This window comes from Puntigrus tetrazona, chromosome 11 (genome assembly GCF_018831695.1).
Source record: "Puntigrus tetrazona isolate hp1 chromosome 11, ASM1883169v1, whole genome shotgun sequence".
Lineage (NCBI taxonomy): Eukaryota > Metazoa > Chordata > Actinopteri > Cypriniformes > Cyprinidae > Puntigrus > Puntigrus tetrazona.
The window spans coordinates 21,202,089-21,223,094 of NC_056709.1; the positions used below are offsets into that span (position 1 = coordinate 21,202,089).

A 21,006-nucleotide genomic window follows, 5' to 3' on the forward strand; every position below is an offset into this window, starting at 1 on the left:
CGAGGAGGGAGTACAGAAGAAAGAGAGAGTGAGAGGAAGAGAGACAGGGAGAGTGCAAAAAACATTTGCCTGAAGAATTTACTGCCAACCCCAGAGGAGTCCTTTGATTAAGGGTTCAAGTGGAGTTGCAAGGGTTTCTGGGATATCTCAGGAGCACTTATCCAGTGGTGGGGCTGGTTAAGGGAAGAAAGAGACAGCGACAGCCAGAATGAAAGTGTTTTATATAAATGCATTCCCAACCAAACTCCCTTACAAAACCAACAGGTTGGCCTCAAACACGCAGACGCCCCCCAACCCCCTACAGGCAAATGCCAGTGTCATTCCACACCCATGTGCACCTGCCAGGCACACAAAGGGCCACTTCCTCCCACTGTCTCTAGCCAAGGCCCCTGATCCCATTTAATGCAGCCTGCACCACAACAAAGGGAGATAAATTAGGGAGAAGGCTTGATGATAGGGTGACTAATCCTTTTGGAAAGACTAATTCTATCAGCGGCCCGTACAGTTAGGACCGGCTAAAATGTGTGAATTGAGCAGCCCGTGTAGCCACAGATTTGTCAGAGTGACCGTTTCGCAGAAACTTTACCGCAGTTTTACTGCGTTTGTAAATCATGCTTGCAGGATTTGACCCAGACATTCCTTTCCTATCATACCCATTTAGGTTTTTATGTGTATGTCCTGTGGTATGAACTCCAGCCAGGGATAAACTTGTTTTTGCCCATGAGAGTTCGTAGACAGGCTAAAAGAGAGTTTAAAAAGATGGCTTAAAATGACCAGTGGAACCACAAAAGAAATTATGCTTTCATATGGGTATAATAAATTGATAATGTTACAAAACATTTCAAACATGGCTGAAAATTCATCTTCATCCTCGTACAAATAAATTGCATTTTAAACTATAAAATTTTTTTGAAAAGAGTTCATTTTTATGTACTACTGCATTATATAATTTATTCTACTATATTAAATTACACAGTGACATTAGTATTTATTATAATATTGCTAAAAATTTATTAAAAAGACGTGTAAAGAAAAAAGGCCCTTGAACACCTCACAAGGCAATTGTTCATGAATCTATCACCTCCTCTATGCATGCTGAGCGAATCTTTTACAAGCTGACTTCACGTCTACCACACATCAAAGCTCTGTGCGTCAGTCCAGTCACACCGTAATCCCACATTCCTCACTTCATTCACACTCAACCTCTTCAGCTTTTGCATGCACTCCTCAGTGCTGCCTCCTCCTAACCAAAGTCCCAAACAATCAAAGCCTCCAATCGCGCCGTTAGCCCAGGTGATCTGCTGACTTCACCTGGAGACAGCCGCAGACAAGCAAACCAAGAGCGCTATGTGGCGAAGCCAATTAAGCCGAAGCTGCCCGAAGGAACAGCGATTACCCAGTTTACAATAAGCCGCAAAGCAGCTTGGATTTTTAAAAGAGAGGCTGTAAGCTAGCAACTAGCTTTCTGTCCTCCTTGACCACGATAGTGGGTCCCCAGTTTAAGACAGAGTCCTGATAATAGCTGGGTCATTATGGGATCAGAGGCTGCCTATTTCAGGCTGCTCTGCTCTGGCCTGCCTGGGCTCAGGCTGCCCATGTCTGTGGTCACTAGCGCACTATAAATAAAAGCAGACATTGGGTACAGGCACGCTATCACATTGCCCTACAAGCCAGAGAGAGGAAGGAAAGACACCCCAGCAAGAAAATGTTCAGCATGTCAGTCTGTACTGTCACGTGGTCCTTCAGAAATCATTGTAATATGTTATTTGTTGCTCATAAAAATACTTATTATTATCACAGTTCAAAACAGATGAGCTGCTTAATAATTTTGTGGAAACCTGAATACATTTTTCAGGATTTCAAACATCTTACTGTCATATTTGATAACTTCAATGCTTGTTCATAATATCTAAAATCTTTGATTAGTCTGGTTTATAGCATCGCTATCAGGACTTCTATATTTTTTATATCTACAATACACTGAGCTGACTGTCCCTCCCCCGTGAATGTCCCGCTCACTGCAGAGAGAGACAGACAGAGAGAATGGATGGATTAGAAAGAGAGAGAAAGAAGCCAAGGCAGAGCACAACTGAGTAATTGAGGATGACATGACTGTAACAACACATCAGGCTGTTTGAATAAAGCTCCTTCCTAAGAGAAATGGAGAGAATGGAGAAAGAGAGAGAAGCGATGGAACAGATGCTTGGAATTAGAGTAGCCAGTGAGGGGGTGTCATCCGCAAAAAAAGAAAGTGGCAGCAGTTTTGGTACTGGATAAATAGTCCCACACAACCTCACTGTGCTGTATAGAGCGAGGAGGCAGCCGTGCTGAATGCGTTTGATATGGGCTCTCGCTCCAGGCCTCGGCGTCGCATTGCTAAAGGCTCCAATAGCAGAAATTTAGTACGTGTTTAACAGCACACCACATTTCATTGTGCTTCGCTAGCATTTAATACCTGATCTCCAGTGCCAAGCAGAAATCTGGCACACACTCAAGCCACTGGGGGAGATGGCTTACAAGAGGTCTGCTTGTTGGTGCCACTGAGAAACATAAAAGAGCAAGTTTCCTTCTGCCTTCTGTATCCTTTTAACTGTCTTTTTTTTTTAATTCATCTGCTTTTGCCTTTTAACTTACCAGAAAGGAGAGCAACAAGAAAAACTGGTTAAACAGAAGAATCGCAAAGAACAGAAGTCTACATATCATATGTATGTGTACTGTGCTCTGTGCCATGGATACCAATTTTTTTTTTGAGTAAAAAATAAAAATGAATTTACCCTACATTTAAGAAATAGTTTACCTAAAAATGGAAATTCGTGTCATTGCTAATTTGTGTGTTTGTGGAACACAACATGAGCACTTCTTAAGGCAGTGACGGCCATTTTTTCCATAAAATGACAACAGGAATAAAGTTTAAATTCTGAATGATGTTTTAAGAAAAATAAAGATTTTAGCAGTCATATGCATCCAAGTGGTGTTATGGTCTTTTCACAAACAATAGTTTTAGTAATAACTGTAATAACCTTGTAATAAAACTGGAGTGCATACTTATAATAAACTGAATATTATCTAACATTGATGCTAATATTGTTACAGTTATCTGTATAGTTATAGTACTTGTGAGTTCTTGAAGCTTTTAACTTTCGGTACCGACTGGTTGTCAATGCATGAAAAACAAATATATAAAATTATACCTTTTAATGCGGACTCGCATAATGTATTATGCAGTGAATTGTAAAAAAGGGAACATTTTGATTTTGGCTGACTAAACATGGAACGTGATAGCATTAGCCTTAGAAAGTTGCAGTATAGAAAAGCAATTTTAAATTAAATATGCAAGAGAGTAACTTTTCACTTTTGAGTACGCCATCTTGCAGAGCGTTCCAGAAGCATTTCTGAAACACCATGTTGCGGTGGACCATCACATCGAGTGGAAAATGGAGGCCTTGCCAGCTGTCTGAGGGCTGGAGGAGTGAATCAGCCTTTCTGGAAAAATCTGAATGTGCCTCATAACCCAAAGCCTCAAACAGAGAGAAGGCAAACGCAGGAAAACCTCCATCCTTGCACCACCCAGAAAGCAGGAGCGAGAGAGAGAGAGGGAGAGAGACAGACTCACACTCATCCGAAGCCAAGAGGCATAGGGAAATGGAGGTTATGGATCAGGTCATCCTGACATCACCACTTCTTCTGTTTTTTTTTTTTTTTTTTTTTGCAAGGCTGGGAGAGAACCTTGTATTCCTCAGTAACACAATCACTATGAGAAGGCCTGGATACGTGTGTTGCATAGACTTGTTTGTGTATGTGTTAAAGAGAGAACACGCGTGTGTGTGTGTGTGTTTGTGAGAGAGAGACAGGCAGAGTGAGCAGTGAGTGAGCGAGCATGAGAGAGCTGGCACGCTCTCCTCAGCCCACCAGCCAGGAAGCATCAAGTTCTTATTTAGCACAGGAAGAGCAGCTTTGCTTAGCAACTACACTGACTCTCCAATCACAGAAGTTTTCTGAATAATGCTGCTTGGACGTGGAGCGAGAGCCGTCTGTGTGCTTCTGAGGAGTGAACGAGAGGCCACAGGCTGCTTAAAAACACAAAATCCCTCTTTTCATAAAAGGACCAGACAGCTCATATAAAAAAAAAAAAAAAAAAAAAAAAAAACAGGAGCTTTTTCCCTCTGCCTAGAAAAGAAACAACTTTCAGTGTGTGGTTTAGAAAATACTGCTTGCTCATAATTTAATTCAACTACCACTATTTTTTATTTAAAAGTACTACCTTTACCTGCAAGTGAAAATTCATGCTTTACTCCAACCCATGCTGCTGCCTACCCATAGGACTTTTCTTGCTTCCTTGAAACAAAGTCTGTATAACGTGCAATTACAATGAATGGAGACCGGAGCTTTCAAGCTTAAAAAGCACCATGAAACTAGTCCATTGCACTTATACACTATGTTCCAAGTCTTCCAAATTCCTGTGACAGCTTTACATGCTTTCACATGTGGGCTATTCAAGGGAACAATGCATCAGACTCGTTTTGTTCATTTATAAGAACAGCTTGATTACTGATATGACAGTTCTACTTCTCTCAAGAACAAGGGCAAGAGCTGATAACAAGATTTTTTGTGAATTTTAACTTAAAGTTTGTTCTATTTTCTAAAAAAAGGTGTAAGTTGACTTTAGAAAGTTTGAAAAATCATCCAAGAGTTGAATGGTTCACTTTTAATGGTGCATCTGTGGTGCTTATTAGTTTGACGGCTCCATTAATTTATTATACTATAAAAAGTGGCCAGAAAAAAAAAAACATCTTTTATGCTGAACGGAAGACATTTTATTTTATCAAGGTGAGTAAACAATGGTAAAATTGTCAATTTTGTTCTCTTTAATGCCTCAGAGGGAAGCAGGACAGGAAAAAATGAAGCAAGTTTGGGAAACAGTGAAAGTGGGTGGATTTAAACTCACTCTGCATTAGCTTGACCACAGCTCTCAGACATTAATTGTATAAAATTATTATAAACATCATAATTGCTTGGCTAAAATGTTATTTCTTCCTTATTACTGATGCAGAGTGCCCAGTGTCAATCCATGACATGCATGGATGTGACCTGACCAAGCAACAGTGGTACATGCACACTTAATGCTATTTGAACAGTTGAAAAAAAAGAGACTCATAAGCTTATCCTCCTAGCTTTGGGGGCGGTCAGTGGGAGGTTTGTAGGCGAGAGCAACATGCCAGTTTGTCATATGGCACACGCACGCAGACTGAAGCCGCATCAGCCCACAGTCAGACCCTGAGGAAACATCTTTACCACATATTCTTCACCCTTCTCCGAGCAACTCTAACAAAAGTCGACAGCTGCAAGAAGTAAATGCACTCAAGTATGTCTCAGAATGCCAGATTCTTTCAGCAGCGGTTTAGTTTGGTGTATTTGTGCAAAACTTAATTTCAAACGATCACTGTAGGCAAGGCACAATGCAGGAATATAAAATAGGTTGTTTGTATACCTGATTTCCTTTGGCTCAAACAAAATTGCTGCATATCTGAAATTCGACCACATTCGGATCAGGAAAACATTTTTTTTTTAAATACTCATTTGTTCTGGCTGGCCAAGAAATAATTAAAATTCCAAGTAGATTAAATAAAACTGCATCCTACAGCTCATGAGGATGGATCAGGAAGGGAGTATAAAGTCGTACAAGGATGTACATCTAATGAGGAATGGCGAGAGATCCAACACTAAAATTAAAGCTACATTTAAGCCATTTCCTTCAGAATGAAATTTTGTCCCGAGTGGACTTTGCAGAGCAGTTTCGGATTAGTGGACTTGCAAGCCGCTCAATTAAGGCAGTGGGTTTCTTGCACAGTGGCAGCTGTGTACTTCAGGATTTTCCATCTCCTGAGCAGATGGGTTGCCATATTAATCATGAAGCTGATGATCGCTATCGACTAAGAGGCCTGATCTGAGAAACTGATCATAAAACAACACCACCATCATTCTGCCATCTGTTCCCACAGACTGGTGGCAGTGCCAGCCTGCACAACTCTAAACCTTATCCGATGCCGTCATCAGACATCATACAGACTTACTCACAAAACAGACGCCTGATTTAGTGACATTTATTGTGAACTGCATCCTGATTACAGATCAAATACAACAAATCAACACTACAACGCTTTCGTAGAATACAAAAGGAGAAAAAAATCGAAATAATGTGCAATTACAACACATGGGGACCGGAACTTTTAAGCATAAAAGGATGCAAAGGCACAGTAAGAGCATCATGAATGTAGTCCATTTGACTACTGCGCTATATTCTTATCTAACTTATGTTGTTTACTGATAATTTTTCACCCAAATATTGAGCTGTTTATTATAATTTAAGAACCAAATTAGTCTAAATGCCAATAAAATCTTATGGAAAAAAACACTAATTTGACCTTTGTTACTTTTGTTTTTAAACACAGCACTGACGTTTTTCAAGATTTTTATGTGAACTGCGACTTAAGTTTCAGTCTGTTCTTCACATAACGGTATGACTTTGGAAGGCTTAAAATTCACTGCAAGAGTGAAACAGGCCATTTTGGTCATTCTTGACAGCCCCATTCATTTATTAAAAGAGTGTCCAGGATCTTCAGTGCCAGCCCATGCAACTCAAAACCTTAACCAATGCCATCATCATCCAGACTTCCTCGCAAAACAGAGGCCTAATTTAGTGCCATTCATTGCTAATTGCATCCCGATTAAAGATCAATGCCATTGTGGTACCAAATCAACACAGCATCACAGTGGATGCATTTCATGTTGGCAGCAGACGCAGACAAAAGCCTCGAGACTCATTACCGTGGAGGCATTGGTCATGCAACTGGCACCAAAACGAAGCCAGAGACACAATAAGAGGTGACGGCTTGAGTAACAAAGCTGTGGGGAACAAAAGAGGCGGCAGGTCTTCACCCCAGCATCAGCCAGCGAAGAGCTCCAGCTGACGCCCTTTAAACAAGAGGTCACATGGCAGAGAATAGAGGGCACAACCTCTGAGAGCCCCTGACCACCCCCTCACCTCCATCCCTCCAGGGGGGAGATGAGACAGCATCTCTTGGGGACTGTTAAGCTATCAAGCCGCCCTTTTAAAATTCAGCCGCTCAGAGAACAGGCGTCCGAAAGTGGATTTTGACTCAGCTAAGTCAAACCCCAGGGAGCCAGTGTTGTTTGAGCATCTGATTCCAAGCACGGGGGCTGTTTGCCGGCAACCGTTATGTGGTACAGACTACGGATGAGTGGCCTGACTGCACTGGATGAATAAGTAGCACTTGCTGTGTTTGGGTGGAGGGGGGGTTGGGACAAGCGGATGAAATTGTTGGCAGTCTGGATGCAGAGCAAGGGGCAGCGCGGCTGGTGGGACGCAGCGAGGGCCGCAACGGCGAGGTCAGCAGACAGATGGGAATGGAAATGAGGAGGTCGTGCGCTCATTTTAATCTTTTCCCCACAGCTGATACAGGCATTACAAATGCAAACTCACACGCACATGGCGACCTCCATCCCCCAGGCGCGCGCATTTATTATGGTCGTGGCCATCTCGGGTCGGACACTCAGTTGATTGGTTTGGTCTCAGGTTGGGAGTCATCCGTAATTTGATAAAGTGAGGAAGCAGAACAAAGGGGAGTTTGATACCCCCCCCCCTTATTTAAAAGCTCCACGGCCCCTCCGTGTCCAATTTATTACACAACACTATTCTCACTGGAGTCTTACTTCATTGCTGGCAGGACAATGCACATGCACTTGAAATATGTGGTTTAAGGGAAAGTTGAAACTCCAAATAAAACAACATGACACAACCATTATCAACCCGTTCAAAACCACCAATTCAGTCCTGGATATTAAAGCAAAAACAGTTTCACAGCTATTAAAAAGCTGCAAATTATCAATTCAATATAAGACTTTATTATTATATTCAAGATAATTAGCGAAAAATAAGTTACAATAAAAATGTCTAAAAGCGTCTTTAACTAAAATGAAAATAATAAAATAGCATAACATTTAATAAAAAAAAGCTTATTTATGAAAAACTTAGATGTAAATGCAAAAACAATTGAAAAAAACAAGAAGAGAAATTGTGAAGTATTAGGATATTATATAAAATATAATGAAATATAATAAAAACATTAAATGTAAAAAAATTTAATTATAATTTTTCTTTATATATTTAAAAAGTATAGGATGGCAAATTGATGAGGTCATGCTTTTATATAAATTCATAAAAATTGGCATAAAAAAACGTTTTTGTGTTGCCTATTTTTTTGCAATGCATTTTTCAGTCTTTTATCAAACAACCATCTGTCCAGCTGAGGAACTAACAGCCAAACACGATTGGCCGGACTGAAAGGAGAGGGGGGGGGGTTGCTGGTTGACTGGCTTTGGAGAGAGGTCACATGTCACGGCCCTTTGACGGCACGTCAAGGCCCTGGCGGACAGGGGCGACAGATTCTTAATGAGAACTCGCCACCCTCTCCCTGTGACCTACCCCATTATGTCAGCCAGCCTAAACTGGATTTTAAATATATTCAGGTCTGAGATATTTCAGATATTATTAAATAAAGCAAACACTGTGCACACTGTACTGCTGTGAACAAGTATATTACATAAAAATCGTGGGGATTCAGAAACCTTATAACCATGGTGACCAGCCTCTCATCAAAGTAATATTTGGAAGCAGCAATTCTCTAAAAAGCATAAAGCAAACATTCTCAAAAGATTACAAAGATAAAGAAATTAAATAAATGTCTCAGTTGAGCTCAGGTTAGGTGAAAAACGTCAATCTTTTTTTTTCAATACAGGTCCGTCAACACACAGCTCCCCATGGACCAAACCAGCTTGCTAACTGGGACACCTCCGACAATGAACCATAGAAACAGCACAAAATTCACCCTTCGGGATACATTACAGCTACTGTACTATTAGGACAGGCCATAGCATCATGGTGAAATGTGCTTATTGTACAATTGAAACAAATATAGGACACGCATAAAAGGTCGAAACTAATCATCTAACAATAACTCCACAAAAAAAGCAGAGTTTCTTTAGCCCAGCCAGACGCAAGGCACAGCGAAGCGTAAACTAGCCACTCGGTGACAAATTTTAGCCAACACTTTTCCCATAGAGCAGCAGTCGTTAAATATACATGACGCTGCATTTCTGAAATGTGCCATGTCTCTCACATTTCCCACAGTAATGGAACTGCGTTTGCCACACCATGCATCCCAAGCCTGCTGAAGTGACACCATGGTAACACATACATATATGTGTGTAGACCCATTAGCACGATCACACTCAACAGCTGCTGCGTGGAGCGAACAGCCAACCCGAGACTCCCGTGCTTTTGTCTGCTCACCGTCTCTCTGACCCTGGCATGGAGCCTGATCAGACAGTGGGAGACCCAAGGGCAGCGCTGACCCTACACCAACTGCTTTTTTGAGAGTGACCTCAACCCCAACCTGCCCCCCACCCAAAACATACACACAAAACAATGTCCTACACAGCACTCTCCTCCTCCTCCTCCTCCACCGCTGGCTTCCCCAGGCCTCCCCTTCTATCTCTGGCTCCCATAAAATACATAATTGAGGTTCCATTTGTTATATGCAGATGCCCCTGAGTCCATCCAAATGCACACGGGGGGGTCGGTTGGGGGCAGGACATTCGCTGGCTGCACCTTCATTTCAATACGCTCAAAAATAGCAGTAGATTATGTTATTACATCATCATAATAATAATAATAATAATATATATGCATTATAGATCAATGGTTCTCTGTTGGTTTGGCATGATCTTAAGAATTGAGGATAGAACATGATTGCATGAGCTACAGTGCATAAAATCATCCCATTTTTGATGTTGATGAAAGTTGTGCATCAAATCACACCCCAAATTAAATAGATTCCAACAAGGACAGGTCGTGACGCTCAAAAACAACGGGCAAGAAATAAGAAGTATGGTTTGTGTATGTGTTTTGTAAGGTGAAACTGAAGAGAAATTTGGCACAGGCACTATGTTATACGTCCAATGTGAAATCTGGCTTTTGAAGCGCTATAAGACAGTTTTCTGAGGTGGCACAAGGTGTAATAGGTGTTGCATGGTTAGAGACAAAGGGAAAGGTCAATAGAGGTGCACGAGAATCAAAGTAAAATACAAACAATACAACACATGAAATGTGCTAGCAATTTTATTTGGGAGTAAGCTATGTGGAGTAATGCCGTCCAGATTTATATTTATCTTAATATTTCCTTGCATCTTTAAGAGTTGAGCTTACCTTGTAAGATGTCTTGTGCTTGTTCCCCAGGTCGAATTTTCCCTTTAACTCATTGAGGAGCTGCTGCAGCGTGCTGCTCTCCTCTTTATCACTATAGTCTTGATCCAAAAGAATATAAGCCCTCCAGTTGGACGAGTCGAAGCCCCAGTGACAGGTTCTGTTCTCCAGCCTTTTATGACTGTGCACCACGAACTTGTGCGTCGGGAACATGAGCCTGCAGTCCAAGCACTGTATGCACGCCGCGTTGGGGCTCGAGTAGAGCTCTGGCACGAACAGGCCCTTGCACTTCCCAAAGCATTCGTGATAAACTTTAAAGCTCTTCTCCGTTCTCTCCAGCTCGATGGAGCACGACAGCTCTTTGTCGGCGTGCGGAGGGAACGTGCCGCCGTAGATGAGGGCATTGCAGAGGCGCTCGGCGTCGGTCTGGGTGATCAGTCCGCACGAGGGGGCCGAGAAGGGCAGGATGCCCATAACTTTGAGGATCTCCAGCTGGTCCGCCGTGCACCGGGAGCAGTAGATGTGGAGGTCGTCGCACACCAAGTTGATCTGCTGGAGGGAAAAGTCTCGCAGGACGCTGTTGAGGATCTGCGGCAGGCATAGGCGCTTCTCGCCGCCCACCACAAAGCACGAAATCGTCTCCCGCTCCAGGACCGTCTCGCACCTCTCGGTGGAGCGGTCCGACGGGATGAAGAGGGGCCCCGGCATGACCGGGGGCGTCTGCGCGGGGAGGTTCACCATCACCTCGGCGCCCTTACCGTCCTTCTTAAACAGCATGTCCTGCTGCCACCGGGCCGAGAAGGCTGCCGGTCCGCCGAGGGAGCTCATGGAGCTCAAGTGAAACTGCTTGAGAGTTTGCTGAAGTCCTGGATGCGGCTGAAAGCTGGAGGGAGCCTCCATGTTTAAACCCGGGCGGTCTGATCACTACAGATTCGGTGAACGGGAACGGAAAGAGTCGCTACAGTCCATGTCACTTCGGAAAGCGTGAAACGCCGCCTCGTAATCCATTCAGCTGCTTCATGTTAAAATCTTAAGTCGTACCAGAAAGAACCAGAGTTCCGAGCGACGGGAAAATCCTCCGCAAAGTGTAAAGTTTTGAACGAAATGTAATTCTCAATCCGGCTGTATCACAGAAGCCCGTGCAACTCAAGCACAAAATGTGTGCCTTGTGTAAAGCTCGTCGGCGCAGTTGCCTCCGCTTTACTATGAGAGTGTGAGCGTCTCTCTCTCTCTCTCTCTCTCTCTCTCTCTCTCTCTCTCTCTCTCTCTCTCTCTCTCTCTCTCTCTCTCTCTCTCTCTCTCTCTCTCTCTCTCTCTCAGTGTTTGTTTGTGTCTGGTTCAGTCATTGAATCCCAGCCAAGAATGTGACTGACTCCCTGGGCTGGCTGTTCTATGAAAAGTTCTCCCTCCCCCTTCAGCCGGAGCAGCTGCAAAAGCGGGAACACAGACTACACGTAGAACCGATGCAGCGGAGCAGAGAGAGGAGGAGTTTACTTATAGCGGCTATAGTAACTTTCATTAACAAACTTTAAAGGTCATTAACGGCGAGAGCATTCGTCTACGCTGAATATATCTGAATATGAAAGCATGCGATTTAAAGTAGCGAAAATTATCGCGAGATTAATAACCAAGTTTACTAAATCTTGTAGGATACGTTTACCGCAAGTTTATTTAACAATAGACAAATAAACACGGACATGGCCAAAGGTTTCTACTAAGAACGAATTAAAACAATAGACAAACATTACACTACACTCTTATTAAAATGCCATTATTAGGACTAATGAGAATGAAAACATTACAGATTGACACTTAAAAAATAGGCTACAGCTAATAAGAATGATTTAAGCAGGGTTATATAAAGTGTTACGCAAATTAAATATATATATATATATATATATATATATATATATATATATATATATATATATATATATATATATATATATATATATATATATATATAGCAAAATAGAAACGTACAAGGTATATTTTGTCTGAAATTTAGAGAATGGTCAGTTGTGATTCAGAAATAAGACATAAGTACATTTAGCTATTTATGATGCTAAAAATATAATACTTTTAATATATTTATATTTTTATATATGAAGAAAATGCATAGGCCTAACAGTTTCCCCCAAAATATTAAGCAGCACAATTAAATCGTTGCTTAAAAAATGTTTCTCAAGCAGCTAATCAGCATATTAGAACGATTCCCGACGGACCACGTGACACTAAAGGAAGGGGTAATGATGCTGCAAATGTATATCTGCCATTACAGGAGTTAAAATTAATATAAAATACATGCTATTGCAATTGTAATCTGTTACTTGTAACAACATCCAGTGCTTCATTTGGACCCATTTTCAGTGCAAAGCCAAGCTATGACAGACTTGACTCAACAAAAAAAAATGTATGTCATTTTTATCTCAAGGTGTCATTACGAGCAATGTTCTTAAAATGCAAAAGCGTGCTTTAGTTAAGCCATAACTCATACCGACCTGTTTGGACCGAGTGTTATCGTAACAGCTTCATTTGTTTTTCATGGAACTTTGAAAATCGCAAGCGTTTGTCTAATGGTTCGTTTCGGCACGTAAACCTATAAAGCGGGGTTGCCGCAAAATCACCACTTTAGCCCAATCAGCGTTTTGTGAAATCGCGGTTCATGTAATGGCTCTTGGGGGCGACTCGTGAACGCGGTTTCGTTTGGCTGGGAGATTAAGGCTTCATTTTCAGCTCGGAAAAGATAAACGATTGTCTTCTGTTGTTTTAATGGTATTCCGTGCTATGATGTTTATTATCGTCTCACCTTCATGTACTTCGCACCCCATCCTCTCTTTTTGATTGATTGATGAGACTCTTATTGAAAGGCCTGAGTGATTATTCAGTACGGTCTGTTAAATGTTAGATTGGAAAAGTGTTCAAAATGTCATCGCTGACAGCAACTCAAAGTTGTTTTCGACTCTGAGCCACTGGGTGGCACTACAAATCAGCAGACGTTTCGGTTGAAAGGTAAAGATGAACAAAACATAGATTTGAACGATTTTATTATGTCCCGCAAGAAATAAATAGACGTAGAGAGCTTGAAACAATGCACAATCTTATTCTTTTTTTCAAAAGCAAGTCTACAACAAAGCCATTCTTTCTCCAAGATTTTACACCTCAATGAAATAAACTGAATTAAAAAGCTTTTCAACTTCAACCTATTTAGCTCACATACAAAATGACATCAACAGGACCTTGACAGTTTGGTTATTTCAATCAGCTTGATTGTTCAGTCAAACTGCAGGTGGTATAGTTAATACATTTTCTTTTGCACTTAATTAAGTGTTGAGTGGCCAAAGAAACCAAAGTCCCCCAAGGTGCATCTTTGTTTGCTATCCCGAACCTTTTTTTTTATATCACTTATTAGAGTTTTGTATAAATGCAGAATTTGTTATAACATATCACTAAAGTTCCCTATGAGTTTCAATAATAATTGTAATTGCATTCTATTTCAATACATTTAAATTTTGCACCCTTAAAATACAACAAGAATACATAAATTGTTTTTTACAAAAGTTAACTGCAAACTGAACAGCAACACATTGTTAACAAACAAATATTAATTTCATTATCAACTGGATTATTTGGAATGGCACGAATAAATTAGTAAATTAATGCGAATTAAATCTACCCTATAAGTTAATTTTGAATCCCTCCATTTTCTGGCTGCATCAGCACAATATCTGGTTCAATTACATATTCAGAATAAAAATAATGAGCTGAAAAACTGGACATTCAAATTAAGAATAATATAAAAAAAAAGTGACAATGTAAACCCCACACAATCTTATTTTCAAAAACAGTAATTAGCAACTGGCAACAAAAGTGTGACAGGATTATTCAGCTCTATGTTAATCTCTAATAAAAACGGTTTTGTTTTTATTTTTTGCAGTGTACAAAGTAGTTCTTTGGAAGTAAACTGAAGTAATTCCCTCAGGCGCAGCGGCATTCATATTCTTTAACAGTTTTAAATGAAAAAAACAATACACTACTGTAATCCATTCTTCAAATATAAAAAAAGTTTGTTAAAAAACATTCAAGTAGGCTTTAGTGTTTTGTCCAAGAACTGACAGCACACATGAACGTATCCTATTTCATTATTTGGCATATTTTGAGACACCTTTATAGCTTCCACTAAAACTTTCCGCTTCTGCACAGATAAGTCAACATTTTTCAAACAACCCATAGATGCAAACGCTCAACAAACTCATTAGACTGCTTCAGCGGGTAGCTGAGGGGGCTTGTCCTCATACTGTGGTGGTGGGGTCAGTGGTTCGATGGTCACCACCCCACTATGTCCAGGATTTTGGATATTCAAACGAATATCCTTCATGTGGAGCTTCTCTGACTTAATCCTGCGCACTCTGAGAGGTCTGAGGATGCGACTGGCTCTGCTGCTGCTGCGGGCGGGTGCTGCAGGCTGAGGTCCGGGGCCGGGGGCCGGCTGACTGGCCTCTTGGCCAGGACCATCTCTAGGCTGCTGGCCTTCATTTTCAACGGCACCAATGAGATCCTCGTACGAGGGCAGCTGGTAGCTCTGTCGTAAGTTGCTCTGCCGAACAGGGTACTGTCCGCTGGTGACTGCCTCCTCATAGGTGGGAACATCATAGTTGGGCACTGGTTCATCAGTTGACCTAACATTTACACAGAAAGTATGTTTTGTGAAGGCTTCCCTTAGTAAATTCACATTCCAGGGGATCAACATCACATTATTAAGGTCTGGCAACACTTCTGTGGCGCTTCATTTCATTCATTCATTCATTCATTCATTCAAGGGGGTGGAATTATGAGGTTTACAGGTTTTCGCCTCAAGCTTTATTTAATAATAATTTTGTAATCAGTACATTTTTAAATATTTTTAGAATCTAATTAAGTCCTGCATTTATTTATTTTGTATTTTAGTATATTTAAAAAAGTATCTGTTTCTGTGATGGCAAAGATGTTATCATCAACTGTTGCTTGATATTTCTATGATCCTGATATTTTCTTTCCACGATTCTTTGTTGCTAAAGCTAAATCATTTATTTGAAATTAAAGTTAAGAAAAAAACTTTAATGAACATAGAGCAGTACTCACTCCTCATCCTGATCTCTACGGACACGATCCACATAATCAGCGCCGCCTACACCAGTAGTTTGCTGTTGTCTCCTTCGCTTCCTGTTCCTCACACCGAGACATACAGCAAGGAGCAACATGGCAACACCAGATCCGACCAGCACAAACGCAACAGATGATGTCTTCCCTCCGTCAATGATGTCACTTCCATCATTGGTGGTTGTAGCGTTGTTCAACTGCGTTTCAGAAGGAACTATGCTCCACACGATCATGACAACACCGAGTGCCACCAGGCCCACCCCCAGCGCACAGAGAGCATACTGGGAGCCTGAGCTGGTGGCTTCTCTATTGGTGGGTGAACGCCTGTTTCCTGAACACAGAGGCTGCCCACTGTAGCACATGGCTGTAAATGCTCCTCTTCACTACTCACAAAAACACACTTACCCCGAAAGGGTGGTCCAAATGTGGAGGGTGAGAGTAGCACTGTAACAACAAAAAAAAAAAAGAAAAAGAGAGAGAGAGACAAATGTTATAAACATCTCAATGAGGAGGAAATACATCCTGGAAATGACTGGGAATGGGGCCCAACTATAATAAGAAAAGGGTTTCTCTGTTTCAGCTCATTGGAGACAGAATCCACAGCAAAAAAAACAATCGTTTTGGCACAATGCCACTCTTGAGGTCAAATAGAAGCATTTAGCATGTCATTGAAAGGATTGCCATGTAAGGACATTATAAAACTTAGTAAATCTCTTAGGTTTACCCGAATGTGAAAATGTGCCTTTGTTTTACTCACCTTCAAAGCATCCTGTATGTATATAACTTTCGTTTTTCAGACGAATCCAATCAGAGTTATATTAAAATTGTCCTGGCCACTCCAAGCCTTTCAGTGGAGATAAACGGGTTTTTGCTGGATACAGTTCGGAAGACATGAAATAAAGTGTGCACAACTGTAATAAAACTTCCTTCACACAGCTCTGTGGGGCGGGGATAAAGGCCTCCTGTAGCGAATCGAAACATTTTTGCAAGAAAACTATCCATTTTTCAAACATAATAAACTCTGACTGTGGAAAGCGGAAAGAAATCACGTCGCACACGCCTCTGGGAAAAGGAGGAGCAAAGCAAAAGCCAAACCAGTCTTTTCAAACCAGGTTTGTGTTTCTAATTCATGACTGCCGTTCTCTCTCTGCGCTCAGAGCTAGTCACGCAACAAAATGCGTGTTACGTACGGCATGCCACAGTCAGCGAAAGTGAAAAAAATGGTTTATTACATTTAAAATATGGATTTTTACAAAAAACATGGATTTACTACAGATGGACTTTATTCCCATCCCTCCCAACCCAATTATATACAGAAAACACCAGCTTAGTCCCATGGAAAGACTTAGAGGGGTCTGGACAGTTTTAGAACTCCGATTGGATTTATCTGAAAGAAGAAAGCCATTTTTGGGTGAACTAAACCTTTAATAAAAATTCTGCATTGTTTTTGATATCAGACTAATATTTACCCCGTCATTTCAAATTTTGTCTACTAAAACCCTGCTCTTTTTATCTGTACATGAGCTCTCACATATTACAATGATCACAGGTCATGAAGCGCAATTTCAGATTTTTTTTTTTTTTGTTTCTCAAGGTTAACTTAGAAAATAGTTTTGCACCAAAAATGATGATTCAAGTAGAGTGCTGTCGAATGGAAAATCATCACGTCGCAATTCACCCGATGTCAAATTTGGGCATTTTGGGTAAAGAAAAATTCATATTTGAAACTGGGGAATTAGTTCAGAGTTTTTAAACTCACAGTTTTATTGTTTTATTCCATAAGTGAGTCTCCATTTAACGACCCTATTAAACGTAATTACAATTACAAAAGTTAATCATCTTACTGAGAATGTTTTGTACTATAAAAAAAACTATACTGAAAATGGCATGAGGAATATGATAAAAATGGAAATAGAAGTATAGCAATTTTTGCGCATTGCTGATGAAAAACTATAAAACCAGGCTGAAAATACAGTGCAACTCATTTAGCAGGTTCATGAGTCAACAAGGCTTGTGCAACAAGATGTTTTCCATCATTCTGTACATGTGGCGGTATGAAAATAATAAAACACGCAGATAAGGCATCAATTACACACCTGGTCGACATTTGTTGATTTTCAATGATTGTTTCGGTCATGATGTGATAAAAGAGAAATGGACATATGAAATTAAAGCCAAAACATCAAAATTATGATTTCTGAACTCCTCAGATGACAGCATCATTATTAAATATAGGGACAGTTTCAATGTGATAAAATGAGAGCATTAAAGATAATATTTACACGTAGATAATATCCCACGTTCATACGCACTCCATAACATCAACAAAATCATTCAATGAGTGTCATTAATATAAAGGTTAAGACTCTGGTTACACGCACTAAAAAACACCTTAAAAAGGTCCAGTGCACAGAGGTTAGGCTGCTGCTGTACACTAACTGTTTCCATAACAACACAGCATTGTTCACTGGCGAATGCGAGCACTTCACTGTGCTCAGAATGAAAATGGGGAAGGGGTGTCATTTTAGGTAAAAGCTACTTTAAATTCACATTACAACAGGGCAAACAGCCTCATCTATTAGCACAACCAAATTCCCCGTTTTATCCTCGCAAACCGCTCACAATTCGTAGTATATTTATACAACGACGTTCTCTTAAAATATCGGGCTGTCGCAACATGTAAATACTTCTGTAAATGTTTTTGTCAGTGCGCAATGGCCGTGGATATGCACATTTACTGTAAGGTGACATTCTGAGTGGTTTTTATGAACGTTTTACTTCATGTGTTCAGGTAGAGCAAAAAAAAAAAAAAAAAAAAAAATCACGATTGCAGGCTTCGTGGGACCTTTCAGCATGACTCATCCGCCTGTGGGTGTCATTTATTTGAGGGGCGAGAGCGAATGGTCAAATGTGTTTTACAATGTTCACGTTTCTATTTACAACAAGTGGCTTGAAGTAAAAAAGAAATAGAAGGAATCCTGTTATTCATATTTTGAGAGGAATGAGCAATGAAGAGATAGAAAAAAAAGACAAAGAAATGGAGCAATTGTCTGTGTAAAGTTAGCTTAGTCAAGGCAGTCTTACATATTTAGGGGCACTAATAAAACAGGTTTTTCACAGAACAAGACATGACAAGCAATGCCAAAAGTGCACACTAATTCTAAAAGCCTGATTTGTTTCTCAAGACTGGCATGAGGAGTCTTGTTCTGATTGATTTGTTTTAGATCAATACAATTTATCCACATATAAAGAGATGTCTTATTTTTGTCTTAAAAGAATGCAATATATTAATGACATAATTTTGGTATGTGATCGGTCTACGAAAGTCCATGAGAGCAAAGAACATTAAATTGTGTTCAAAACAACAGAAACATAAAATAGGGAAATACGACAAAAGACCAGGAAGGCCTGTCCAAATACACAAGAGTCTGTGTCCTGAAGTAAACAGACACAGACCACAGGTCACTAAATGCTCCATCTAAACATGCACCCCGTGACCTTATCTGAGCTCTTTCTTACAGAATACAAAGCAGAATCGTCACACAATCACTCATTAAAATGATTGTAATCCAATTGGATTAACTGCTGCAATCGAGTCACTCTGATATATACTCATATTCATACCAATCACTATAATAGGTATAATAATAACAATAATAATAAATAAATGGAAGTGATTAGAGAGACTTATCATTTAACTGTGATTGAAGTATGTCCTGAGAGCCTTAATTATTGATAAACTCCCTCTATATCCAACGATTCAACTTAACGATCTATTTTAGGGAAATTAGGTTTGTGGCATTGAAGTGAATTACAAAGATGAGATCTCTAAACACTCAAAAACAATTAGGAAACCAATGGAGCAAGTGACACATAAAGTTAAAAATCAATCTTTTAGCAGTTTTTTTATGTATTTTTTAACATTAATGAGCTATGGTGCCGTTTCATTATTTAAAATGATGTTTATTGGTATTTAAAATTCCATTTTCATTTGTATGTTTGAATTATATTAGATTGTTTCCGTGTAAAATAAGATGAACACACACACACAAACACACAAACACACACACACAGACTAAAATAATATGACAGCTTTAATACTGACACAAGCAGACATTAACTATACCTGTAGTTACCACCACAGTACTACGGAATTAGTGTATTTTTAAAACGACATAAATTACACAAATTGCATAAGTTTCTTAGTTCGTACGAGATGACTTAAAAGTTATGGTAATTCAGATTTAACAATAAGTAGTAACCTAGGCAATGCGCTGGTTTCCATGGAAAAGCTGTACAAGGGCAACCCTAGCATATCGTGTTTCTACAGTTTTTCAACGTCATTGTTTACATTACAAAACACCCTGAGAAAATGAATGACCTTCATCATTTTGCTTAAAGATTTGTATTTAAAGACGGAAAAATTACTAAATAATTAGAAGTAGGACGAGTCGATACAATATTCTGTAGTTACACTCAAAACAAAACAAAAACGATGTCATATGTGAATACTCAGGGACAATTTTACAAACATGCACTATAACAGCACACGATATAAATGACTGATGTATGAATGTCTTGCTGACACGAAACTAATATTACTAGGAAGCTTCTGTCTGTCATCCACTGTGTGTTTAAACTATCTCAAACAATAGGCTGGTTTTACCCGTGACACCCTGAAGACCCTGCGGTGTTCCCTGAGCGGGGGCAAATCTCAACGATGCCGAATAACGACAAACGCGACCAAATAAAGGCGAAGCTGAAGTGCACGGCCTACGTTAAGTTAAGCGAAGTTCCGCGGCGGATCGACGCCCTTCGCACCTTGTGACATGAAAGTACCTGAGGCAGGTGTCGCTCCCGGCCGCAGGTCAAACGAGCGTCCTCAGGATCCTTTCATTCGTTTAAAGAAAGGAAAAACTGTATGGATGCTCTAACTCCAGCCCCACTCAGTCTGTTTCGACAATTTATGGGCTTAAACAGAGACAGGAACTTTGTTCAAAATCAAGTCGACTGCTATCCCGCAGTTTGTAAGAGTTAAGTACGACGCTCGGTCCTAAAGGGAGCAGCGTTCGGTACAGACATAAAACAGCTGTTCATGGTCCTACAACCCGGAAAATTATGGGTTTCCTTGGGAAATACCTACAAGTATTTAACAATAGCAGTTTCGATTTATCAGTAAATTACGATCCGCAGGTAAATAGCTTACTTCCAAATTTCGTTCTGTGTGAAACGCTATAAAGTTGTTTTTTTTTTCCGGAGATACCTCTCAGAATTAAATAACTGTCCCAACTTAAATTGAAACCCGAAACAAGGTTTTAGCAGTGTAACTAACACCATACCTGCGTCCCAATGCGCATACTATCCATCTTAAATTCTAGATGAAAGTCATTTTCAACAGGCTACTATTTAGGGCGGATAGCACGCGCATTGGGATGCAGGGCAGCTTGCAGTTAGTGAGATTTTATTTAGTTTATTTTTTTAAAGAAGTGCCTGAGGCTCACTTTTTTTATTTGATATAGTATTAGAAAATAATATATGAAATTGTAATATATGTCTAATATAGAATTAGAAAAAAAATATATAGT

General features: G+C 40.2%; 2 protein-coding genes across 5 annotated transcripts in view; both read right to left on the reverse strand.

The window, feature by feature from the left end:
* Window positions 1-11,515, reverse strand: part of skib (v-ski avian sarcoma viral oncogene homolog b) — a 28,730-nt gene extending 17,215 nt beyond the window's left edge. The window contains exon 1 of the mRNA XM_043252325.1: window positions 10,286-11,515. Within this exon, the coding sequence (XP_043108260.1) occupies window positions 10,286-11,182 (897 nt within the window). The 5' untranslated portion in view covers window positions 11,183-11,515. The remainder of the gene's footprint in view (window positions 1-10,285) is intronic.
* A 2,593-nt stretch (window positions 11,516-14,108) lies between these two features.
* On the reverse strand, window positions 14,109-20,486 carry tmem51b (transmembrane protein 51b). 4 transcript variants are annotated; one of them, XM_043252329.1, is made up of 5 exons: window positions 20,261-20,484; window positions 16,179-16,292; window positions 15,827-15,865; window positions 15,404-15,752; window positions 14,109-14,961 (listed from the first exon to the last, which is right to left on the reverse strand). In XM_043252329.1, exons 4-5 carry the CDS (start codon window positions 15,652-15,654, stop codon window positions 14,538-14,540), a joined length of 675 nt encoding a protein of 224 aa, XP_043108264.1. In that variant the 5' UTR covers window positions 15,655-15,752; window positions 15,827-15,865; window positions 16,179-16,292; window positions 20,261-20,484; the 3' UTR covers window positions 14,109-14,537. The 4 variants fall into 4 exon arrangements, with proteins under 4 accessions (XP_043108264.1, XP_043108262.1, XP_043108263.1 ...); XM_043252327.1 differs by having other exon boundaries at window positions 15,404-15,865; window positions 20,261-20,486; XM_043252328.1 differs by lacking the exon at window positions 16,179-16,292.
* Window positions 20,487-21,006: the final 520 nt, after the last annotated feature.

Excerpts from the sequence above, each read along its gene's own strand:
- tmem51b (XM_043252326.1), bottom strand. The coding sequence starts at position 15,783 with ATGTGCTACAGTGGGCAGCCTCTGTGTTCAGGAAACAGGCGTTCACCC. Across the intron at positions 14,962-15,403 it reads CGTAGAGATCAGGATGAGGA|GTCAACTGATGAACCAGTGC; the intron begins GTGAGTACTGCT and ends TGTAAATGTTAG.